This window comes from Rana temporaria, chromosome 5 (genome assembly GCF_905171775.1).
Source record: "Rana temporaria chromosome 5, aRanTem1.1, whole genome shotgun sequence".
Lineage (NCBI taxonomy): Eukaryota > Metazoa > Chordata > Amphibia > Anura > Ranidae > Rana > Rana temporaria.
The window spans coordinates 91,946,197-91,967,644 of NC_053493.1; the positions used below are offsets into that span (position 1 = coordinate 91,946,197).

Consider the following 21,448-nt stretch of genomic DNA (forward strand, 5'->3'; position numbering starts at 1 on the left):
TGCTCAGTTGTCTTTGAGGGATCACGTTCAGAAAGATGTTTCCTGAACATATAGGACTATGAACATAGTCGGGAATGAGAGATTTGCTAATTCTTCTGCTACAGCAATGCGGGGAAACCAGTACGTCTTCAGCTGGAGTAGAACTACAGATCTCAACATACCTTGGCAGCCATAAGGGGTTATTTACTAAAGGCAAAACCACTTTGCACTACAAGTGCACTTGAAATTGCACTGAAAGAGCACTTGGAAGTGCAGTCGCTGTAGATCCGAGGGGGACATGCAAGGATAATAAAAAAACAGCATTTTTTTTCATACATCATGGGACACAGAGTTGGGATAATATTCATTACCTTCTGGGTTATACTTCATCAGGTGAACGACACCGGTAGATCAAAGTTCTTTAGACAGGAAGTGACCTCCCTATATAACCCATCCCACACAGGAAGCACATCAGTTTTTTTACCATTGTCTACAAGGTGAATGCCACGGTTTGTTGGAGCTCCTGAGCTCCAGGTCTCTATTCCCACAAACGGTTCTAAAAAATTAATCAAGGGATTGACCGGATCCATTTGACACTGGCTTTTATGCTTAGATAAATGGTACCCGAGCCTCGCAAAGAAGTCTCTTGATTCTGCGAGGTTTTGCCTGTAAGCTGCCTCTGGGCACTGGACCCTGCGAAGTGGAAATCCTGGACACTACAGCGCTAAGGCATTTCCTGCAGGGTGCTGTACAGGTCCAAGGAAGTGGACCCTAAACCTGAAAAGGGTACCCAGTCCTTGTGGGGTGTCCCAGTAATTGTAAAAATCAGCCAAGCTAGCGATGGGCTGGACACCTGTGTGCGGTAACCATACGGGGGAGTTTTGGGCTAACTGTGGGTGTTTGCAAAGTGTACCATTTTTCTGCTGGTGTCTGGCTGTTTTTTTTTTTATCTTGCCTGTATGATGGCACAAGAAGGTGCACTTTTTTGCGTGGTTCACCATGGCGCACAGGCGTTCGCAAGTGCACCGCTGCATTAGCAGTTTGGCGGCCAAGGCACACGCGGCTTCCCCACACATACGCAGTGGTCTTTATTCTGGCACACAAAGATTTGCGTAAAACGCGAATACAGCTACGTCCTTTCGCCGGGAGCGCGTTCGCGCACGCATAGAACGTCCCTGCGCACACTCAGCTCATTTAAGCTGTGTAAGCCAAGCATGTGGTGCTTCCAAAAGGCAGCTGTGGGACACAGAGCAGGCTCTGAACAAACACTTGCAGTGGTTAATTTCTTCTTACCCAGGTCACGTGAGTCACCAGATGTTGCTTGGCAGGCTAAAGGTGCTTAGCAGGATTGTTGCATAGGGGCTTGGTGAGCTCTATTAAAGGGTCTCCCTTCTAAAAGGGTGTTGTCACACACACCAAAGTACTGTCTTCCAAAAAGAGGAGTGCGACTAACACTACAGGGAAGGGCACACCTATGTCATCAGTAGTTCCTGATGAACGTAGTCGTATCCCTAGTGTTATATCCTCTGAAAGACCAGAGGCTTCTGGGCAAGCTAAGCCGCTGCGCCTATCTGGTATTGTGCCTACAGTCAACGCTGCTGCTTCACGCTTTATCACTAAGGATGAACTGACCTTGGCCCTAGCCAGGTTAGAGCACAGGATTGCTGATATGATCGCCAACATACCGCAGGGAGGCAGGAAGCGTGACAGATCTCCCTCCCCAGAGTCTCCTAGTCTGGAGCAGGAATGGTTTGAGCATGGGGAAGAGCTTAAAGTTTAGGATTCAGTGGAGTGCCCAGCAGATGAGTCTGCTTCCGATCAGTCTGGAAAAGAGGATATCCAGTTGATGTCTGCCTCTCAGTCGCAGAGGCTTCTCATCCAGACCTTGACCGAAATGGTCCGTTCTGCCTTTAAGTTGCCTCTTACAGAGGTAACTGAGCCCCCCGGGTCCTCTTTGGGATCTCTGAGAACTTTTCAGGTCACACAGACCTTCCCCCTACACCCCCTGTTGGAACAGGTGGTGTATGCCGATTGGGAATATCCTTATAGGATCTTTATTCCTCCTAAAAGGTTTTCCCTTTTATATCCCATGGACAAAAGGTTTGTTAAAAAATGGAGCACTCCAGCAGTAGATGCAGCTGTCTCTTCTTTAAACAAGAAATTAACTTGTCTGATCGTGCACAGGGCCTGAAAGACCCTGTTGACAAGAAATTGGAGTTATTAAAGGCTTCCTTTCTTTATCGTACACAACGGGACACAGAGCCTTTAGTCTTTACGTAGTGGGTTGTATGGCCACCAGAGGTGATTGGACACTGTCACAACCTATGAGAACAAGTTTCCCTTCATATAACCCCTTCCTCAGTTTTTTCGCCAGTGTCTAAGAAGATTGGATGCAATGAAAATACGTGCTTAGGAAGCTCTGCCATGGAGGCCCTTTGGGCAAGAGAGCTACACTTCGGGTCCATCCAAGATGCTTATTTTACTACGCCCCATTGGATGGTATCCGGGCCTCGCGCATGAGGCATCGCCTTTTAATGTCTCTCTTTGGGGAACTGGGCTCTAGGGTCCAGCACGTTCGCTTTTTTTCAAACACTAAAAGTCTTTTACAAGGCCCAGGGAAGAGGCATCCTTTAAGTAGGAACCCATATCCCTGAAGGTTGGCACACAATACCCGATTGGTTTGTTAGCTGACCTGCAGCAAAACCTGCGGCGTGGACAAGGTAAGCAGAAAAAAGTATTAAGATTTAATTTAGACAATTTTTCTTATAAAGTGGGTGTCTTCCCTAATAACTCCACTAGACGGAGTAAAGAGCTGAGTTTCACTCACCTAAAACTCCATACAGTGTCAGGTCTTTTCAGCCAGCACACTCTTCGCTGCAGAAATCTGCCTTCCGACCCAGTCCCTCCTCCCTGCAGGGAAGGGCTGGTTTTCCCCAGCACAGCTCCAAATTGGAAGGCATAAAAGCCCTAAATGGGAGCAGCAGTCCTCCCCAAAGTTAAAAACTATAATGAGCAGACATTAACCACTTAACGACCGCCGCATGTACATTTACGTCGGCAGAATGGCACGGACAGGCAGATGTACGTACCTGTACATGCCTGCCTAGACGTGGGTCGGGACCCACCCCCCCCCCCCCGGTACTTGCGGTGGTCGGTAATCCTCTGGTAGCGGACGGGATGAGGGGGCGGCTATTCGTTTCTAGCCACCCCCTCGCGATTGCTCCCAGCCAGTGAGAATCCCCCTCTGCCCGCCCTCTGCCTGTGTAAGTGTAAACACAGGCAGGGGAAGTGATGTCATCTCCTCGTGTCGGTCTTTTCGACCGGCGCTTGAGGAGAGAAGACATCTCACAGTAAGTTGCACCAACAGACCACTAACACCAGTACACACAGGCACACAAATCACCCCCCCCCCCCAGCCCCATGTCAGTGTCACTGATTGCAGTGATCATTTATTTTCTGATCACTGCATTTAGTGTCATTTGTGACAGAAAAAAGTGTTAGGGTAGTTAGCTTTAGGTCCAGGGTAGCCCCCTACCCCCCCTCTAATAAAGGTTTAACCCCTTGATCACCGCCCTAGTTAACCCTTTCACCCCCTATTGCCAGTGTCACTAAGCGATCGGTTTTCAGATCGCTGTATTGTTGTCACTGTTGCCGCTAGGTAGCTAGTTTTTTTTTTTGAGGTTCGCCGCCAGGTTTCTATAGCGTTAGGTACCCCCATAAATAAAGGTTTTAACCCCTGATTGCCCCTAGAGTTAACCTTTCACCAGTGATCACCGTATAAGTGACGCTGGTAGGCCAGTTAGTTATTTAGTTATTTTGGGTTTGCCGCCAGGTTTTTAGAAAGCGTCAGGTACCCCCATATATTACCTAATAAAGGTTTTAACCCCCTGATTGCCCCCTAGTTAACCCTTTCACCAGTGATCACCGTATAAGTGTTACGGTTGACGCTGGTTAGTTTGCTGTTTATAGCATCAGGGCACCAGCCGTATTTAACCCAATAAAGGTTTAACCCCCTGATCTTCCGGCGGGTGATATCAATTACATTTTAGCGTCAGTCAGGGTCTGTGTCGCCCCAGGCAGCGTTGGGTTAGTGCCAGTAACGCTTACACCCACGCGCAAAGCATACACCCCCCTTAGTGGTATAGTATCTGAACGGATCGATACCTGATCTGATCAGATCTATACTAGCGTACCCAGCAGTTTAGGGTACCCAAAAACGCATTGTTGGCGGAATCAGCCCAGATACCCGCTAGCACCTGCGTTTTGCCCCTCCGCCCAGCCCAACCCACCCACCCAAGTGCAGTATCGATCGATCACTGTCACTTCAAAAACACAACACACAACTGCAGCATTCACAGAGACAGGCCTGATCCCTGCGATCGCTAACAGGTTTTTTTGGAAGCGTTTTCTACATTTCTTTTTCTACAGTCAGGTGCTTTTTTTTACCTGTGAGTCATCACCACTGTACCACTAAATTTAGAGCCCAAAATGGCAAAGCGAATGTACAGTGGTGAAGAGGCCTTCAGGATTTTGAGCATGACAGATAGTGAAGAGGAGGTACCGCATCTGTCAGATTCTGGCTCAGAATACGATCCTATTTACGACAGCGGCTCCATGCCAGATGGCTCTGACGAGGAAGTTGTGGTCCCTGTTAAGGCCAGGTGTACCCGACCCCGTTCTGATGTTGTTGAGCAGCAAGAACCGCAGGACCCTTGTATGGAGCAGAGAAGCACTAGCGCCGCTATTCCTTCTGGTAAACTGGCAAGCACCAGCGGCCTAGTACACCCTGGTCGTTCATCCAGCACTGCAGTATCACGTGGTGATGTGGCGAGTCCCATAAGTGCAGTTCAAGCTGGCGAGGTGGCAAGCACAAGTAGTGTCCCGCTGCCACCAAGAAAAAGAAGACAGACAGGCCCTTCGTGCCCATAGTGCCCTTCCTGCAGAATTTGCTTTTCCTGATTGGGTCCCCACCACTTCTGCAGCATCATCTTGGTATCATTCTTTTCAGCCAGCAGTCGGTTTTCATGTGAAAGCAGTCCTAGCGGCTAATTAGCCTCTAGACTGCTTTTACATTCAGTGGGAGGGAATGTCCCCCCCCCCCCCCCCGGATATAAACGGCGCCATTGGGAAAGCATTTTATCACACCGATCTTGGTGTGGTCAGATGCTTTGAGGGCAGAGGAAAGATCTAGGGTCTAATAGACCTGTCACTAACTATTGCTATCATAAGGGATATTTACATTCCCTGAGATAACAATAAAAATGGTAAAAAATAAATAAAATGGAAGGAACAGTTTACAAATAAAATAAAAGCTAAATATATAAAAAAAGCATCCCTGTCCCCCCCCCCCTGCTCTTGCGCAAAGGCGAACGCAAGCGTCGGTCTGGAGTCATATGTAAACAGCAATTGCACCATGCATGTGAGGGCAGTCATTTTAGCAGTAGACCTCCTCTGTAAATCTAATGTGGTAACCTGTAAAGGCTTTTAAAAATGTATGTCGTTTGTCGCCATTGCTCGTTTGTGCTCAATTTTAAAGTATGTCGTGTTTGGTATCCATGTACTCGGCCTAAGATCATCTTTTTTTATTTTGTCAATAATTTGGGCAATATAGTGTTTTAGTGCTTTAAAATAAAAAAAAGTGTATTTTTTCCCCCAAAAATGCGTTTGAAAAATCGCTGCGCAAATACTTTGTGGAAAAAAAAATGCAACACCCACCATTTTAATCTGTAGGACCTTTGCTTTAAAAAAAATATATAATGTTTGGGGGTTCAACTTAACTTTCTTGCAAAAAAAAAAAATATGTTTTTATGTAAACAAACAGTGTCAGAAAGGGCTTTGTCTTCAAGTGGTTAGAAGAGTGGGTGATGTGTGACATAAGCTTCTAAATGTTGTGCATAAAATGCCAGGACAATTCAAAACCCCCCCAAATGATCCCATTTTGGAAAGTAGACACCCCAAGCTATTTGCTGAGAGTCATCTCGAGTCCATGGAATATTTTATATTTTGACACAATTTGCGGGAATAAGAAATGTTTATTTTTTTTGTTTTTTTTCCGCAAAGTTGTCACTAAATGATATATTGCTCAAACATGCCATGGGCATATGTGGAAATACACCCCAAAATACATTTTGCTGCTTCTCCTGAGTATGGGGATACCACATGTGTGAGACTTTTTGGGAGCCTAGCCGCGTACAGGACCCCAAAAACCAATCACCGCCTTCAGGCTTTCTAAGGGTGTACATTTTTAATTTCACTCCTCACTACCTATCACAGTTTCGAAGGCCATAAAATTCCAAAATAGCACAAAAAAACACCAAATGACCCCATTTTGGAAAGTAGACACCCCAAGCTATTTGCTGAGAGGCATGTCGAGTCCATGGAATATTTTATATTTTGACACAAGTTGCGGGAATATGACAAACTGATTTTTATTTTTTTTGCACAAAGTTGTCACTAAATGATATATTGCTCACACATGCCATGGTTATATGTGGAATTGCACCCCAAAATACATTCTGCGGCTTCTCCTGAGTACGGGGATACCACATGTGTGGGACTTTTTGGGAGCCTAGCTGCGTAAGGATCCCCGAAAACCAAGCACCGCCTTCAAGATTTCTAAGGGCATACATTTTTGATTTCACTCCTCACTACCTATCACAGTTTTGAAGGCCATAAGAAGACACCCCAAGCTATTTGCTGAGAGGCATGTTGAGTCCATGGAATATTAAAATTTTTTGCCCCAAGTGATTGAATAATGGCCAAAATAAATACATTTACAAAACGTCACTAAATGATATATTTCTCACACATGCCATGGGCATATGTGGAATTACACCCCAAAATACATTCTGCTTCTCCTGAGTACAGGGATACCACATGTGTGGGACTTTTTGGGAGCCTAGCCGCGTACGGGACCCCGAAAACCAATCACCACCTTCAAGATTTCTAAGGACATACATTTTTGATTTCACTCACACAAATCTTGAAGGCGGTGATTGGTTTTCGGGGTTCCGTACGCGGCTAGGCTCCCAAAAAGTCCCACACATGTGGTATCCCTGTACTCAGGAGAAGCAGCAAAATGTATTTTGGGGTGTAATTCCACATATGCCCATGGCATGTGTGAGAAATATATCATTTAGTGACAACGTTTTGTAATTTTTTTTATTTTTTTTTGGTCATTATTCAATCACTTGGGGCAAAAAAAAAAAAATATTCATTGGGCTCCACATGCCTCTCAGCAAATAGCTTGGGGTGTCTTCTTTCCAAAATGGGGTAATTTGGGGGGTTTGTGTGCCATCTTGGCATTTTATGGCCTTCAAAACTGATAGGTAGTGAGGAGTGAAATCAAAAATGTATGCCCTTAGAAATCTTGAAGGCGGTGCTTGGTTTTCAGGGTCCCGTACGTGGCTAGGCTCCCAAAAAGTCCCACACATGTGGTATCCCCGTACTCAGGAGAAGCAGCAGAATGTATTTTGGGGTGCAATTCCACATATAACCATGGCATGTGTGAGCAATATATCATTTAGTGACAACTTTGTGCAAAAAAAAAATCAGTTTGTCATATTCCCGCAACTTTTGTTAAAATATAAAATATTCCATGGACTCGACATGCCTCTCAGAAAATAGCTTAGGGTGTCTACTTTCCAAAATGAGGTCATTTTGGGGGGTTTGTGCTATTTTGGCATTTTATGGCCTTCGAAACTGTGATAGGTAGTGAGAAGTGAAATCAAAAATTTACACCCTTAGAAAGCCTGAAGGCAGTGCTTGGTTTTTGGGGCCCCATACGCGGCTAGGCTCCCAAAAAGTCCCACACATGTGGTATCCCCGTACTGAGGAGAAGCAGCAGAATGTATTTTGGGGTGTAATTCCTCATATTCCCATGGCATGTGTGAGAAATATATAATTTAGTGACAACTTTTTGTAAAATTTTTTTTTTTTATTTAGTCATTTACAATCACTTGGGACAACAACAAAAAATATTCAATGGACTCAACATGCCTCTCAGCAGTTTCCATGGGGTGTCTACTTTCCAAAATGGGGTCATTTGGGGGGGGGGGGTTTGTACTGCCCTGCCATTTTAGCACCTCAAGAAATGAGATAGGCAGTCCTAAAATAACGCTATAACTTTTGCGAAAACCAATAAATATACGCTTTTTTTTTTTTTTCTACTAAAGACATGTAGCTAAATACATTTTGGCCTAAATGTTTGACTAAAATTTAGTTTATTCGCTATCTTTTACTTTTTATTATAAGAAAAAAAAAATTTCAAAATTTTCGGCCTTTTTTCCGTTTTTATATCGCAAAAAATAAAAATCTCAGAGGCAATCAAATACCATCAAAAGAAAGCTCTATTTGTGGGGAGAAAAGGACGCAAATTTCATTTCGGTACAACATTGCATGACCGCGCAATTATCAGTTAAAGCAGCGCAGTGCCAAATTGTAAAAACACCTTTTGGTCCTTTTAGCTGCATATTGGTCCGGGGCTTAAGTGGTTAAGCGTACGCGCGCTTTATGGGCGGGGGGCATGCACGTCGTCACAGCGTTTTTGTAACGGGCAGAAAGTTTTAAAAAGCTAGGCAGCCCTGCAGCTCTCCCTGGATGGGTGCACAGCAGCCAAGGACACGTAAGGTCTCTATGTGGATGGTTATCTGGCACCCCCAAGAGAGGACACCCACTTAGCATGAAACTGTGTGATTAGTTGCATACTGTATGTAAAAAGCTTAACTAGCACAGAAGTATATGCAGTTAATAGTAGCTTGGCTTTGTTTGGTATTATGTCTTCCCAAAGGAAAAATACAGGGACTATAAAAGACAAAAAAGACAAAACATCACCACCTAAGACGAGAGCCTTTACCCGGGCCCGCTTGGTACCCTCCTCTCCGGTGATTTATGATGCACCTGTGCAGGATGAGCCATTGACTCCGGCTGGGGTAATGACCTCTCCTGGGGTTTCGGGGTCTGCATTTGTCACTGAGGATTCTTTGGTGGTTGCCCTCAGCAATTTAGAGGTGAGACTCGCTTCATTAATCGCTAAATCCTTGCAAGGGGCTAATGAGCGTGGTAGCATACCCTCAGTTGCTTCAGATCTCCCGTCAGAAGTCTGATGAGTGTGAGGACATGCCTCTATCTGATGCTAAAGATGAGGACTCCGAGGCATCAGATATTTTGCAAGAATATTTTTCTGCCTCCCGGGCTGAACAATTGCAGGTGCAATGTTATACTGAGATGGTACGCTCTGCATTTAAGTTGCCTCCCTCTGAGATAACTGTCTCACCTGTGCCCGCGTTAAAGAAACGAGGAGTCTCAGGTCCGCACCTTTCTACACCCATTAGTGCAAGAAAGCCAGCCTCTAAGCTAATCTACTATAGAGTCTGGAAAGCATATGTTTCTTGGTGTGAATCCAAGAAATGGAATCCCTTAAAATATGACGAGTAGAATTTTCGCCTTTTGCCAAGTCGGAGTGGATATGAAATTAGCCCTGAGTACTATCAAGGGTCAAATATCAGCTCTATCAGTCTTTTTTTTCCCAGAAACCATTGGCATCTCATTCCCTAGTTCGGGCGTTTATTCAAGGAGTACTGAGGATAAATCCACCAGTCAAATCACATTTGTGCCCTTGGGATTTGAACATAGTATTGTTAGCTCTGCAAAAGCACCCTGTTGAATCTATTCATCAGATTCCTTTGGTTCTCTTGAGCAAGAAAGTGGCCTTTTTGATTGCTATCTCTTCCGCCAGAAGGGTATCAGAGTTAGCAGCTCTTTCTTCTAAAGAACCTTATTTAATATGTCACAAAGACAAAATTGTACTACGCCCTCATCCTACCTTTCTGTCAAAGGTGGTATCGGCATTTCATTTAAATCAAGACATTGTGCTACCTTCCTTTTTCCTGAACTGCAGACAGCGGAGGAAGAGTTACTGCACTCTCTGGATGTAGTGAGGGCAGTTAAAGTTTATCTGCATGCTACGGCTCAGATGCGCAAAACAGATGTTTTGTTCATTATACCAGATGGCCCCAAAAAGGGCCAACCGGTATCGAAATCCACCATTGCCAGGTAGATTCGTCAAGCGATTAGTCAAGCTTATGATTTAAAGAAAGTAATTCCTTCCTTTCCTGTTAAGGCGCACTCGACCAAAGCGATCAGTTCCTCATGAGCAGTGCATCACCAGGCTTCAATGGCTCAGATCTGTAAAGCTGCTACTTGGTCTTCAGTCCATACGTTTACAAAATTCTATCAAATAGATGTGAGAGGACCTGAGGATTCTGCCTTCGGGCGTAGTGTGTTGCAGGCAGTGGTCTAGGGCTTCTTGTCCGTTGGCGGCCTGATGGATCTGTGTCTCCCGCCCTTCATATGGAGCATTGCTCTGGGACGCCCCACGTTGTAAAGACTAAAGGCTCTGTGTCCCGTGGTGTATGATAAAGAAAGTAGGGTTTTTGAATAACGGCTTACCTGTAAAATCCTTTTTCTTTGAGTACACCACGGGACACAGAGGTCCCCCCTTCTATGGGATACTTACTGCTTTGCTACAAAAACTGAGGTACTTCCTGTATGGGAGGGGTTATATGGAGGGAAACTTGTTCTCATAGGTTGTGCCAGTGTCCAATCACTTCTGGTGACCATACAACCCACTATGTAAAGACTAAAGGCTCTGTGTCCCGTGGTGTACTCAAAGAAAAGGATTTTACAGGTAAGTTGTTATTCAAAAATCCTACTTCTTCTTTTTTTTTTTTTTTTTTTTTTTTACCATTTCAGCTATTCAGCCAGCTGTTGCAGCAATTGGTATTTGCCAGTCCCATAAAGGATCGGATCAAAAGGCCTAACCAGAAGGATGATTTGCCTAAATGTAAGATATTACTCGAGCGCTGTGCTTTGCTGTTGATGCCTTTTTAAAGAATTCTATACAGCAGGTTTCTCGTCTGGCTCTCATGTCTGTACACATGCACAGACTTTTATGGCTAAAAAAATGGTCAGCCGAACTTCCTTGTAAAAAGTTATTAGCAGGTTTTCCCTTTCATGGGGAATATTTATTCGGTGATCACTTGGACAAATATATCCAAAAGATTTCCTGAAGGGAAGAGTTCTCTACTTCCTGTAAAGAAAAGCCAGACATCCCTCATTTTAAAACTTATGGGACTGCTTCCTCAAATGTGTCCGCGTCAGGGCGGTTCCGCTGCCCACAGGGCTCTAAGGCCAGGGGCAAGCTGCAAGGCCAGGGCCAGAAAAGGCCCTGGGTCCAAAATTCTTCTAAACCCAGCACCAAGCCCTCCTTTTGAAGGGACGCCCCCACTCCATTGAGTGTGTGTGGAAGGTTGCTAGACTTTGCGGACATTTGGAAAACAACAATTCAGGACGAATGGGTCACCTCAATTATATCTCACAGTTACAGGCTGCAGTTGTGGGGGATGCCCCCCCAGAGGTTTTTAAGATCCAGTGTTCCCTTGTATCCTCTAAAAAGAGACGTATTACTGCAAGCACTACATCACCTAGTACATTAAAGAGTAATTGTAGAGGTTCCAATACTCGAAAGGGGCACAGGGTTTTACTCAAACCTGTTAACTGTTCAGAAACCAAACGGGGACACCAGGCCTATTTTGGACCTAAGATCCCTGAACAAGTATCTTACGATACAATCCTTTCAGCTGGAGTCTGTCCGCTGAGTAGTAAACTCACTTCAGAGGTTCTAGCCTTTCTAGCCTCCATCGATATAAAAGACGCATATTTACACATACCTATTTTTCAGCCGCATCACTGCAATGCCATAAATAAACCACTAAGACGGTACCAGGAGTCGTTCAGCTCTGAAGGAGGTGAACTACATACTTGCCTGGGCAGAAATTAAGTACAACTATAGTTGCTTCTTTCCCAGTCAACTCTCTTCCTTCTTTCTGAATAGCCTCTCACTTCCTGCAGCCTTGCTCCCCACGGTGGTTGCGGAGGTGCGCCACCTAGTGGTACTTCCTGGTTCGCTCCTGTGCGGCCTATTTAAACTCCCAGCACTGACAGGAAGGTGTTCCTCTATTGCTGACAGAACGCCACTGTCAGCTGGGCTTCCAGACTCGCCTGAACTGAGCTCCAGCTTCCTGAACTGGATCACCAGGACTCCTTGTTTTGCAGCTACTGCTCTCATCAACCAGGTCCAGGCTCCCAGGACGCACATCCATGCCCAGCTATCTGCAACCGCAAGTACTCTGCTATAGAAACCAATTACTAAACGCTGATCTCCATACTTTCCGCTTGCTTCCAAGTTATGTTCACTGCTATGCTAAAGTACTAAGGAGTTTCACTCAAGTTTGAACTGCAGCTCACATGTTATGCACCCTGCTATAGATACCAAATACCTGCTTTGCTTCTATGCCTGTGTTCATTACTGACCTCTAGTGTGCAGTCACAGTACTGCGGCTACACCTATCCCTATACCTGTTCTATACCATTAATACCAAGATTTACTTTAATGTTGCTTATGCTGGAATAAGCACTATTTACTTTACTGAGGCTGTGATGATAGAACCCAAACTCTTAACTGAGTTAAGAGTGAAACCTGGGTTCGAACCTGAGAAGTCTCTGCAGTTGCGATCCATAAACCTGAATCTGACTTGGCGTATTGTTACAGGGGAAGGAGAGGGTGGGGGGTTAAAGGGTTACTGCTACAGCACTGAAGGTATATCGAACCCAAAGTGAAATGAAGGCTCGATTCACACCTATGCATGTTGCTTTTGAGCATTTTTGCGGTGCTTGTTGCATTTTTTTGACGTGCGTTTTTACCGCGATTTGCGTTTTTTTATTTTTTTTAGCCATCAATTTAAATTTTTTACATTTCCTTTAACCACTTAAGGCCCGGACCAATATGCTGCTAAATGACCCAAGGGGTTTTTACAATTCGGCACTGCGTCGCTTTAACAGACAATTGCGCGGTCGTGCGACGTGGCTCCCAAACAAAATTGGCGTCCTTTTTTTCCCCACAAATCGAGCTTTCTTTTGGTGGTATTTGATCACCTCTGCGGTTTTAATTTTTTGCGCTATAAACAAAAATAGAGCGTCAATTTTGAAAAAAATGCAATATTTTTTGCTATAATAAATATCCCCCAAAAACATATATATAAAAAAAAAAATTCCTCAGTTTAGGCCGATACGTATTCTACCTATTTTTGGTAAAAAAAATCGCAATAAGCGTTTATCGATTGGTTTGCGCACAATTTATAGCGTTTACAAAATAGGGGATAGTTTTATTGCATTTTTATTCATTTTATTTTTTTTACTAATGGCGGCGATCACCGTTTTTTTTTTTATATGACTGCGACATTATGGCGGACACTTCGGACAATTTTGACACATTTTTGGGACCATTGTCACAGCAAAAAATGTATTTAAATTGCATTGTTTATTGTGAAAATGACAGTTGCAGTTTGAAAGTTAACCACAGGGGGCTCCGTTCTTCAGCTCTGGGGAGCGATCGCGACGGAGCGGCTATAAACGAATAGCCGCGCCGTCGTCCCGGACCGCTCCCCGCGGGAATCCGACAGCCGCATGTAGCGCGGGGGGGTTCCGATTGGACCCCCGACCCACGTCTAGGCAGGGACGTACAGGTACGCCAATGTGCATGTACGTGCCATTCTGCCGACGTACATATACATGCGGCGGTCTGGAAGTGGTTAACAACCAGCTATAAACAGGTAAAAAAAAACTCAAATCTAGGAAAAATCGCGGTAAAAACGCGGTACTTGCATTTTGGATGCGGGTCCATTGAATTCTGTTACATGCAAAACGCTGCTTTTTGCGGGAAAAAAAAGTCCCCGACCCTTTCCAAAAACACAGAGGCACAAAAAAGCATTGATGTGAACATGTTCCATAGGAACCCATGTTAAAAAATGTCCCTGCTTTTCTGCAAAATACACCAAAAAACGCATTAGTGTAAATGGAGCCGAAGTGAATAGGTAATGCTGCGCTGTAAAATAAAAGAGTGGATAAAAACTAAGGTAGGGAGGAAGTGCTATATCAAGTGTAAGATAAACATGAAAAACATATAAGCATCAGTGAATGAGAATAAATATCTCTGCTAATAAATAACAATATAAATTACATCAAATCCAAGAATGTAATAAATACAAAGTGCTGGGTGCAACTGTAATAGAGCATGCGCTGCTAACATAAGTCCTCAAAATGGCATAACTATAGACAAGTGATGCATGTGAAACATATGTGAACTGAAACATAGGTGTTCATGCATGAACAGCAAAACAAGAACTGATAAACACAAAGCTGGTGCTTGTGCCAAATCATCAACGTGGAAGGTTCTGAAGAAAAGGAAAGGGTTCTGTTTCCTTTTAAATTGTTGAGGGTGTCCCCTTACCTTACTGCTGTAAGGTAACAGCATGTGTAAAATCTGTCTGAGCAGTTTCAGCAAAGGAGCTCCAGCCGTTTCCCAATGTGATGTGTCCCAATAAAGTACAGCCTCTATCTGTGAACAAAATCCCCCTAGGGAGTCACATCTAGTGGATAATAGTGACCCTCACTCGGGGAAATAAATACACCGATAGTGTAGTATTGTTTAGGAATTTTAATAGCAACAATAAAACATACATTATGGTACTCACAAAAGTAGCATGTAATCGGCCATAAAAACAAACGAGTGGGGAACTCGCAGACGTCACCTCCGGTACCTCTGATAGACTCTTACACGTATTCGTCATGATCACGTAGACTCCTGAGGAAGTCACGTGATCGTGACGAATATGCGTAAGAGTCCATCAGAGGTGACGTCTGCGAGTTTGCCACTCGTTTGTTTTTATGCCTGATTACATGCTACTTTTGTGAGTACCATAGTGTGTTTTTATTGTTGCTATTAAAATCCCTACACTATCGGCGTATTTATTTCCCCGAGTGAGGGTCACTATTGTCCACTAGATGTGACTCCCTAGGGGGATTTTGTTCACAGATAGAGGCTATACCTTCTTGGGACACATCACATTGAGTTCACCAAAGTGTCACAGGTTGCCACTGGAGTCCTCTTCGACATCACGGAGCTGGTTGATGTTGGAGACCTTGCGCTCCTCCACCTTCCTTTAAGGATGCCCCACAGATGCTCAATAGGGTTTAGGTCTGGAGACATGCTTGGCCAGGCCATCACCTTTACCCTCAGCTTCCTTAGCAAGGCAGTGGTCATCTTGGATGTTTGTTTGGGGTCGTTATGTTGGAATACTGTCCTGCGGCCCAGTCTCCAAAGGGGGGGGATCATGCTCTGCTTCAGTATGTCACAGTACATGTTGATATTCATGGTTCCATCAATGAACTGAAACCCCCCAAGTTCCGACAGCACTCATACAACCCCAGACCTTGATACTCCCACCCCCATGCTTGACTGTAGTCAAGTCTTTTGTACTCCTCGCCTGGTTGCCGCCACACACGCTTGACACCATCTGAACCAAATAAGTTTATCTTGGTCTCATGAGAACACAGGACATGGTTCCAGTAATTCATATCCTTAGTCTGCTTGTCTTCAGCAAACTGTTTGAGGCCTTCTTGTGCATCATCTTTAGAAGAGGCTTCCTTTTGGGACGACCAATTTGATGCAGTGTATGGTCTGAGCATTGACAGACTGACCCCCCACCCCTTCAACCTCTGCAGCAATACTGGCAGCACTCATATGTCTATTTCCCAAAGACAACCTCTGGATATGATGCTGAGCATGTGTACTCAACTGCTTTGGTCGACCATGGCGAGGCCTGTTCTGAGTGGAACCTGTCCTGTTAAACCGCAGTATGGTTTTGGCCACATTGCTGCAGCTCAGTTTCAGGGTCTTGGCAATATTCTTAGAGCCTAGGCCATCTTTATGTGGAGCAACAAATTTGTTCAGATCCTCAGAGTTCTTTGCCATGAGGTGCCATGTTGAACTTCCAGTGACCAATATGAGAGAGTGAGAACAATAACACCAAACTTATCACACCTTCTCCCCATTCACACATGAGACCTTGAAACACTAATGAGTCACATGACTCTGGGAAGGGAAAATTGCTGATTGGGCCCAATTTGGAAATTTTTTACTTAGGGGTGTACTCACTTTTGTTGATGGGGTTCAGACATTAACCACTTGCCACAGGCAGGCAAATGGGCATACAGGTACGTCCCTTTGAATTTGCTGCATTGTGCGTGCCAGCCGCATTGGGTCCCGCAAACTATGTTTCGCCGGTGGCCCGCGATCGTGAGACCGAGAGGCAGAGCAGGGAGATGCCAATGTAAACATGGCATTTCCCTGTTCTGCCTAGTGACATGACAGGTATCTACTGCTCTCTGTCATCGGGAGCAGTGATCTCTGTCATGTCAGTGGTAGCTCATCCCCCCCTACAGTTAGAATCGCTTCCTAAGACACACCTAACCCCTTCCCTGCCAGTGACATTTATACAGTACTCTGTGGCTATTTATAGCATTGATCGCTGTATAAATGACAATGGTCCCAAAATAGTGTCAAAAGTGTCCGATCTGTCCGCCATAATGTCGCAGTCCCGATTAAAAATCGCAGCTCGCCACCATTACTAGTAAAATAAATGAATAAAAAAGCCATAAATCTATCTCCTATTTTTTAGTAGCTATAACTTTTGCGCAAACCAATATACGATTATTGCGATTTTTTGGATATACGATTATTGGGTTTTTATTTTATTTTTTATTTTTTTATAACCAAAAATATGTAGAAGAATACATATCGGCCTAAACTGTGGAAGAAATGTTTTTTTATATTTTTTGGGGGGGGGGGGGGGGATATTTATTATAGCAAAAAGTAAAAAATATTACTTTTTTTTTTTCAAAATTGTTGCTCTTTTTTGTTTATAGAGCAAAAAATAAAAACCGCAAAGGTGATCAAATACCACCAAAAGAAAGCTCTATTTGTGGGGAAAAAAAAGGTCAATTTTTGTTTGGGTAAAATGGCGCAATTGTCAGCTAAAGCGACGCAGTGCCGAATTGCAAGAAATACTCTGGTCAGGAAGGGGGTAAATTCTTCCGGGGGTGAAGTGGTTAATGGCCGTGTTTTTGAGTTATTTTTATAGAAAAGTAAATTTACACTGTTATACAAGCTGCACACTCACTATTTTACATTGTAGCAAAGTGTAATTTCTTCAGTGTTGTCACATGAAAAGATATAAAATATTTACAAAAATGTGAGGGGTGTACTTTTGCGAGATATTGTATATACCCACATTTTAAGTCTTGCAACAAGGATACTGTCAGGGTTAAGCTGGATACACATTATACAATTTTCTTTTATATTTTTTCCTTTAGATTTACCAAAACCATATAATATGAGGTCAAACCTTAACAGTTACAATTTGTATGCAATCAGGCAGGCCCTTGCACTACATGGTTTTGGTAAATCTAAAGGAAATCAAGCAACAAAAGTTGTATAGTGTTTCCAGCTTTAGCGGGTGCTTTAGTGTTTCTGTGAAGATCTCCAAAAACTACCTATATGGAGTTGGCAACCCAAGGATGCGCTTGCATTTGGTTTTGTATTTCTATGAAGGAACTCGGTGCATACTTTGCACACAAATGCTATATTTTTTTTTTTTTTTTTTTTTTTTATAAAGCTGGTTCTGGAACATGGTCCAGGGATAACAGACAGACATCATATGCACAGCATTCTGATTCCGGCTCCTCTGCAGAATCCTTCACTACTCAAAATCAGTTTTCTACTATGCCCTTCCAGGATCATTCCAGAGACACACAATTGGACAAGGATGAAAGCATCTTGTGAGTAACTTTATCATTTATTTTTGTTTTTGTGGTGTTCATGTATTTTTATGCTGTAGTGCTTTAGCACAGGCATCACTAAATGGTGGACCATGGTCCAGGTCCAGTAATGGCCCTATCCGGACTGCAGCCTCGCCAGATAGATGGCCGAGTGTCCTCTCCCTGCCGCCTGCCCACTGCTGCTGCTATCCTCCTCAAGGAAGGGCACAAGATGGGAGGAGCGGCAAATCTGGATAGACTGCGGGATAGAGGCTGTGATTGATAGTGGCAGTGGGCTGGGCCAGTGTCTGGTAGACACACAGCCGGTGACAGATCACGCTGGAGCGTGGCCTGGTCTCAGGCGTACATCTTATAACGTCCTCTCAGAACAATAGGGTTCCTGTCCATTTTACAATGACGCGGACAGGAAGCAGTTAAACATGCAGAATTCTTATAGTAGCCAGAGACCATGTGATGAAGATTGCCTAAGCAAGAGAGCTAATTTTTTATTTAATGCCTAATAACGTAAATGTAAACTGACAACTTTGGTACAGGTCTGTTTGAGATTTATGATGTATCCACGTTCGATTAGACATGTTTAGTGATGGCATAGAGACCTAAAATCCTGTAGTAGTAGTAGCACTGTGTGTCTTTTAACTGTCAAGGTTCAAGGGAGGCTTGGTAACATAATAAATCACTCTGGCCATTTTTCTTCACGCAGTGAGGATATAAAACGTGACTTGGATGCCTGGGAATCTTCTGGGCAATGGATTTTCTCTGTTTATTGCATTAGCGAGGATTCAAGCAATGTAACAGGTATTACTTTACTATATAATGCTTGAGTTTTATTTTTTCATGATGGAAGAAACTGATTATTGCCTATTGATTAAATCAGCCAAGTTAATTTTGAGTTCCTTAGTAGCCCCCTTCCAGAAGAACTGTTCACAGTATGCTTAAACTGATATATAAAATGCCATTACTATTTTAATTTGCAGATAGCCTCTTCCATTGAGCCCTCTAAGGGCTTCTGTACAGACGTACAATTTGCTGCAATCAGATCTGTAATTTATGTGGATCTGCAGACAGCGTCAAATGCATTTAATGTTTGTGCTAATGTTGACATGTCTTGGATCTTAGATCTGAATCTTTTAGTGGATCCTTAAGAGCCCTTTCACACTGGGGTGTTGTGAGCGTCAGCAGTAAAGCACCGATATTTTTAGCAGCGATTTACCATCATTTTAGCGGTGCTTTTCGGCCACTAGCGGGGCGCTTTTAACCCCGCTATCGGCTGAAAAAGGGTTGATGTCAATGGGCAGGGGCGCTGTAGAAGCAACGTGTACACCGCTCCTACAGCGCCTCAAAGATGCAGTGTTTTTGACGTCCTGCCAAAGCACCGCTCCAGTGTGAAAGCCCTCAGGCCTTCACATTGGAGAGGCGCTTTGCAGGCGCTATTTTTAGCGATCTAGCCCCTGTTAAGTGCCTCAGTGTGAAAGGGATATAATGTCCATGAGAAGAAAACGGTCCACAAGTGATTGTGAAAAGGCACAATGACGGCATGCAATGTGGATCGAACGTGGCCAAAAATCCCTCCACCGCACAGAGTGGCCTCTCACCTCACTGATTCGACCTATATTAGGTCACATGTCATGTAACTCATTCCCAGTATAACTACTTAGAACATCCAATCGATCAGCATACCAAAAAGATGTCAATCAAGGTCCTGAGCTTTGTCTCCAAAAGTTGGGGAGCTGTCAGCACCACCGCAGTCCAGGAATTTAAAATCCCCACTCTTTTCCCTATTCTCTGTGCAGTGCTACAGAGCAAAGAGAAGCTTCTTCACATATTTTGATCCTTCTGTCTATCATAATAGTGATCAGTCTCATAGTCTTTGTTGGCTTGAAGGGGGTGTTGAAAAGTAATTTCCCAATACTGTAACTCCCAATACTGTAACTGTAACATTTCCTTGCATATCCCAACCGAAAGGAGGGTTGGCATAACCAGCCCTTTTGTCCACACCACCCCACACCGTGGCCACCTCAATGCATGTTTGAAGGTCAATGTTAAAAATCTCCAAACCAACATCTGATAAATGTACTCCATCCTGCCAATACAAACATGGAAAACCACCTTCAAGCTTGTAATGGCGAAAAGAAATGCCTAGCTTGGGTACAATTTTTTTTTCCTAAAGCTTTAATAACCCTTTCGTACATTTTCAAGTGGCTTAAATATAACAGATTATAACCATCTGAATCTCGGAACAATATCCGAGAAGACTAGAACTGTCAATCAAATGTTTTAATTTTCCCTATATCATTCCCACCTAAGTGAACTATGAGAACATCTGGGGCAGGAAAACTAGCGTATAGCCTACCTAATTCGAAAACGGTCACTCCAAACCATACCCCTAAGTCCATGCCAATTAATGCAGCCCCTCTTTTCTGGGCCCAGAAAATATGAGTGACCCACAATCCAAACCATAAGCTGATTACCTGAAACAAAATTGAAAATTTTGAAATTGAAATAAGAATGAATATATATGTATCTGGAAATGGCTGACCCCACGTCAAAGGTTTATCGTCCTACCTTCAGGACACCAGTGATCTCCTCGGGGGCCCTGGATGGTCTTCATGTCCCTGAGGGTGCTTGGCTGGTGGCGCTTGATGTGGAGGCCCTCTACAACTCCATCTCCCATAATCTTGGGGTCGAAGTTGTGGAGGGCTTATTATTTGACAGTAGTGAGGCACCTGTTGCCTACAATAGGTTCATCTTGAACCTTTTACGTTTTATACTTGCCAACAATATTTTTTTTTTGGACGCTCCCACTACCTCCAGATACAGGGTGTGGCTATGGGGACCCGTTGTGCCCCCAGCTACGCCAACCTGTATCTGGGGGGGGTGGGAGCGTGACCTCTTTTCCAAGAGGATATGCAGCGTTTTGAACAAATTCCCATTTGGAGACATTATATTGATGACGTCTTTTTCATCTGGACAGGTAGTGAACAGGACCTATTACTGTTTTTCGACAGTCTTAAGCCCAATCAATACAATTTGAGTTCTACTATGGAAAAGAGCCAAAGCAATTTGACTTTTTTGGACATACAGATATATGTTAACCCCCAAGGTGTAATTGGCATGACTCTATATTGAAAAGCATCCGCTGGCAATTCTTTGCTGCATGCTACAAGTTCCCACCCAGCTCCCCTAATAGCCAGTGTCCCCTTTGAGCAATATTTAAGGCTTAGACGAAATTGTAGTGAAAGTGCACATTTTGAGATGGAAGCTAAGGCCTTGCAAAACAGACTTTTACAAAGCGGCTACAGTAGAAAGTGCCTCAAAAAGGCCTATCTAAAGGCCAAAAATGTAGACCAGTCCTCCTTGATACACTGTCCTAAGAAAGTCAAATCCAACAAAGGAGTGAGACTCGATACTCGCTTCTCAGGGCAACACCAATAGATGTGTGATCTATTAAAGAAAAACTCATCTCCTTATGGGAGATCCCAGTGTTTCTAAACACCTTAAAGAATACCCCAAAATCACATTTAAAAGATCAAAATCACTAAGGGACTGTATGGTTCATAGTCACTTTACTTCCTCACTCCGTGACCCCTTAGGGATGAAGGGGACCATACCCTGTCACAAATGTGGCTTTTGCCGGTATATCTATGCATCACGCAGTCTGATTTTACTGGATGGTCGATTTATTTAAGCCAAAATTTTTGGTGACATGCCAATCTGTTGGAATTGTATACATCAT

General features: G+C 43.9%; 1 protein-coding gene across 1 annotated transcript in view; it reads left to right on the forward strand.

The window, feature by feature from the left end:
- Positions 1 to 21,448, forward strand: part of NUP42 (nucleoporin 42) — a 100,407-nt gene that overhangs the window by 54,845 nt on the left and 24,114 nt on the right. The window contains exons 7-8 of the mRNA XM_040352849.1: positions 17,553 to 17,715; positions 18,416 to 18,510. Coding sequence (XP_040208783.1) covers positions 17,553 to 17,715; positions 18,416 to 18,510 — 258 coding nt within the window. The remainder of the gene's footprint in view (positions 1 to 17,552; positions 17,716 to 18,415; positions 18,511 to 21,448) is intronic.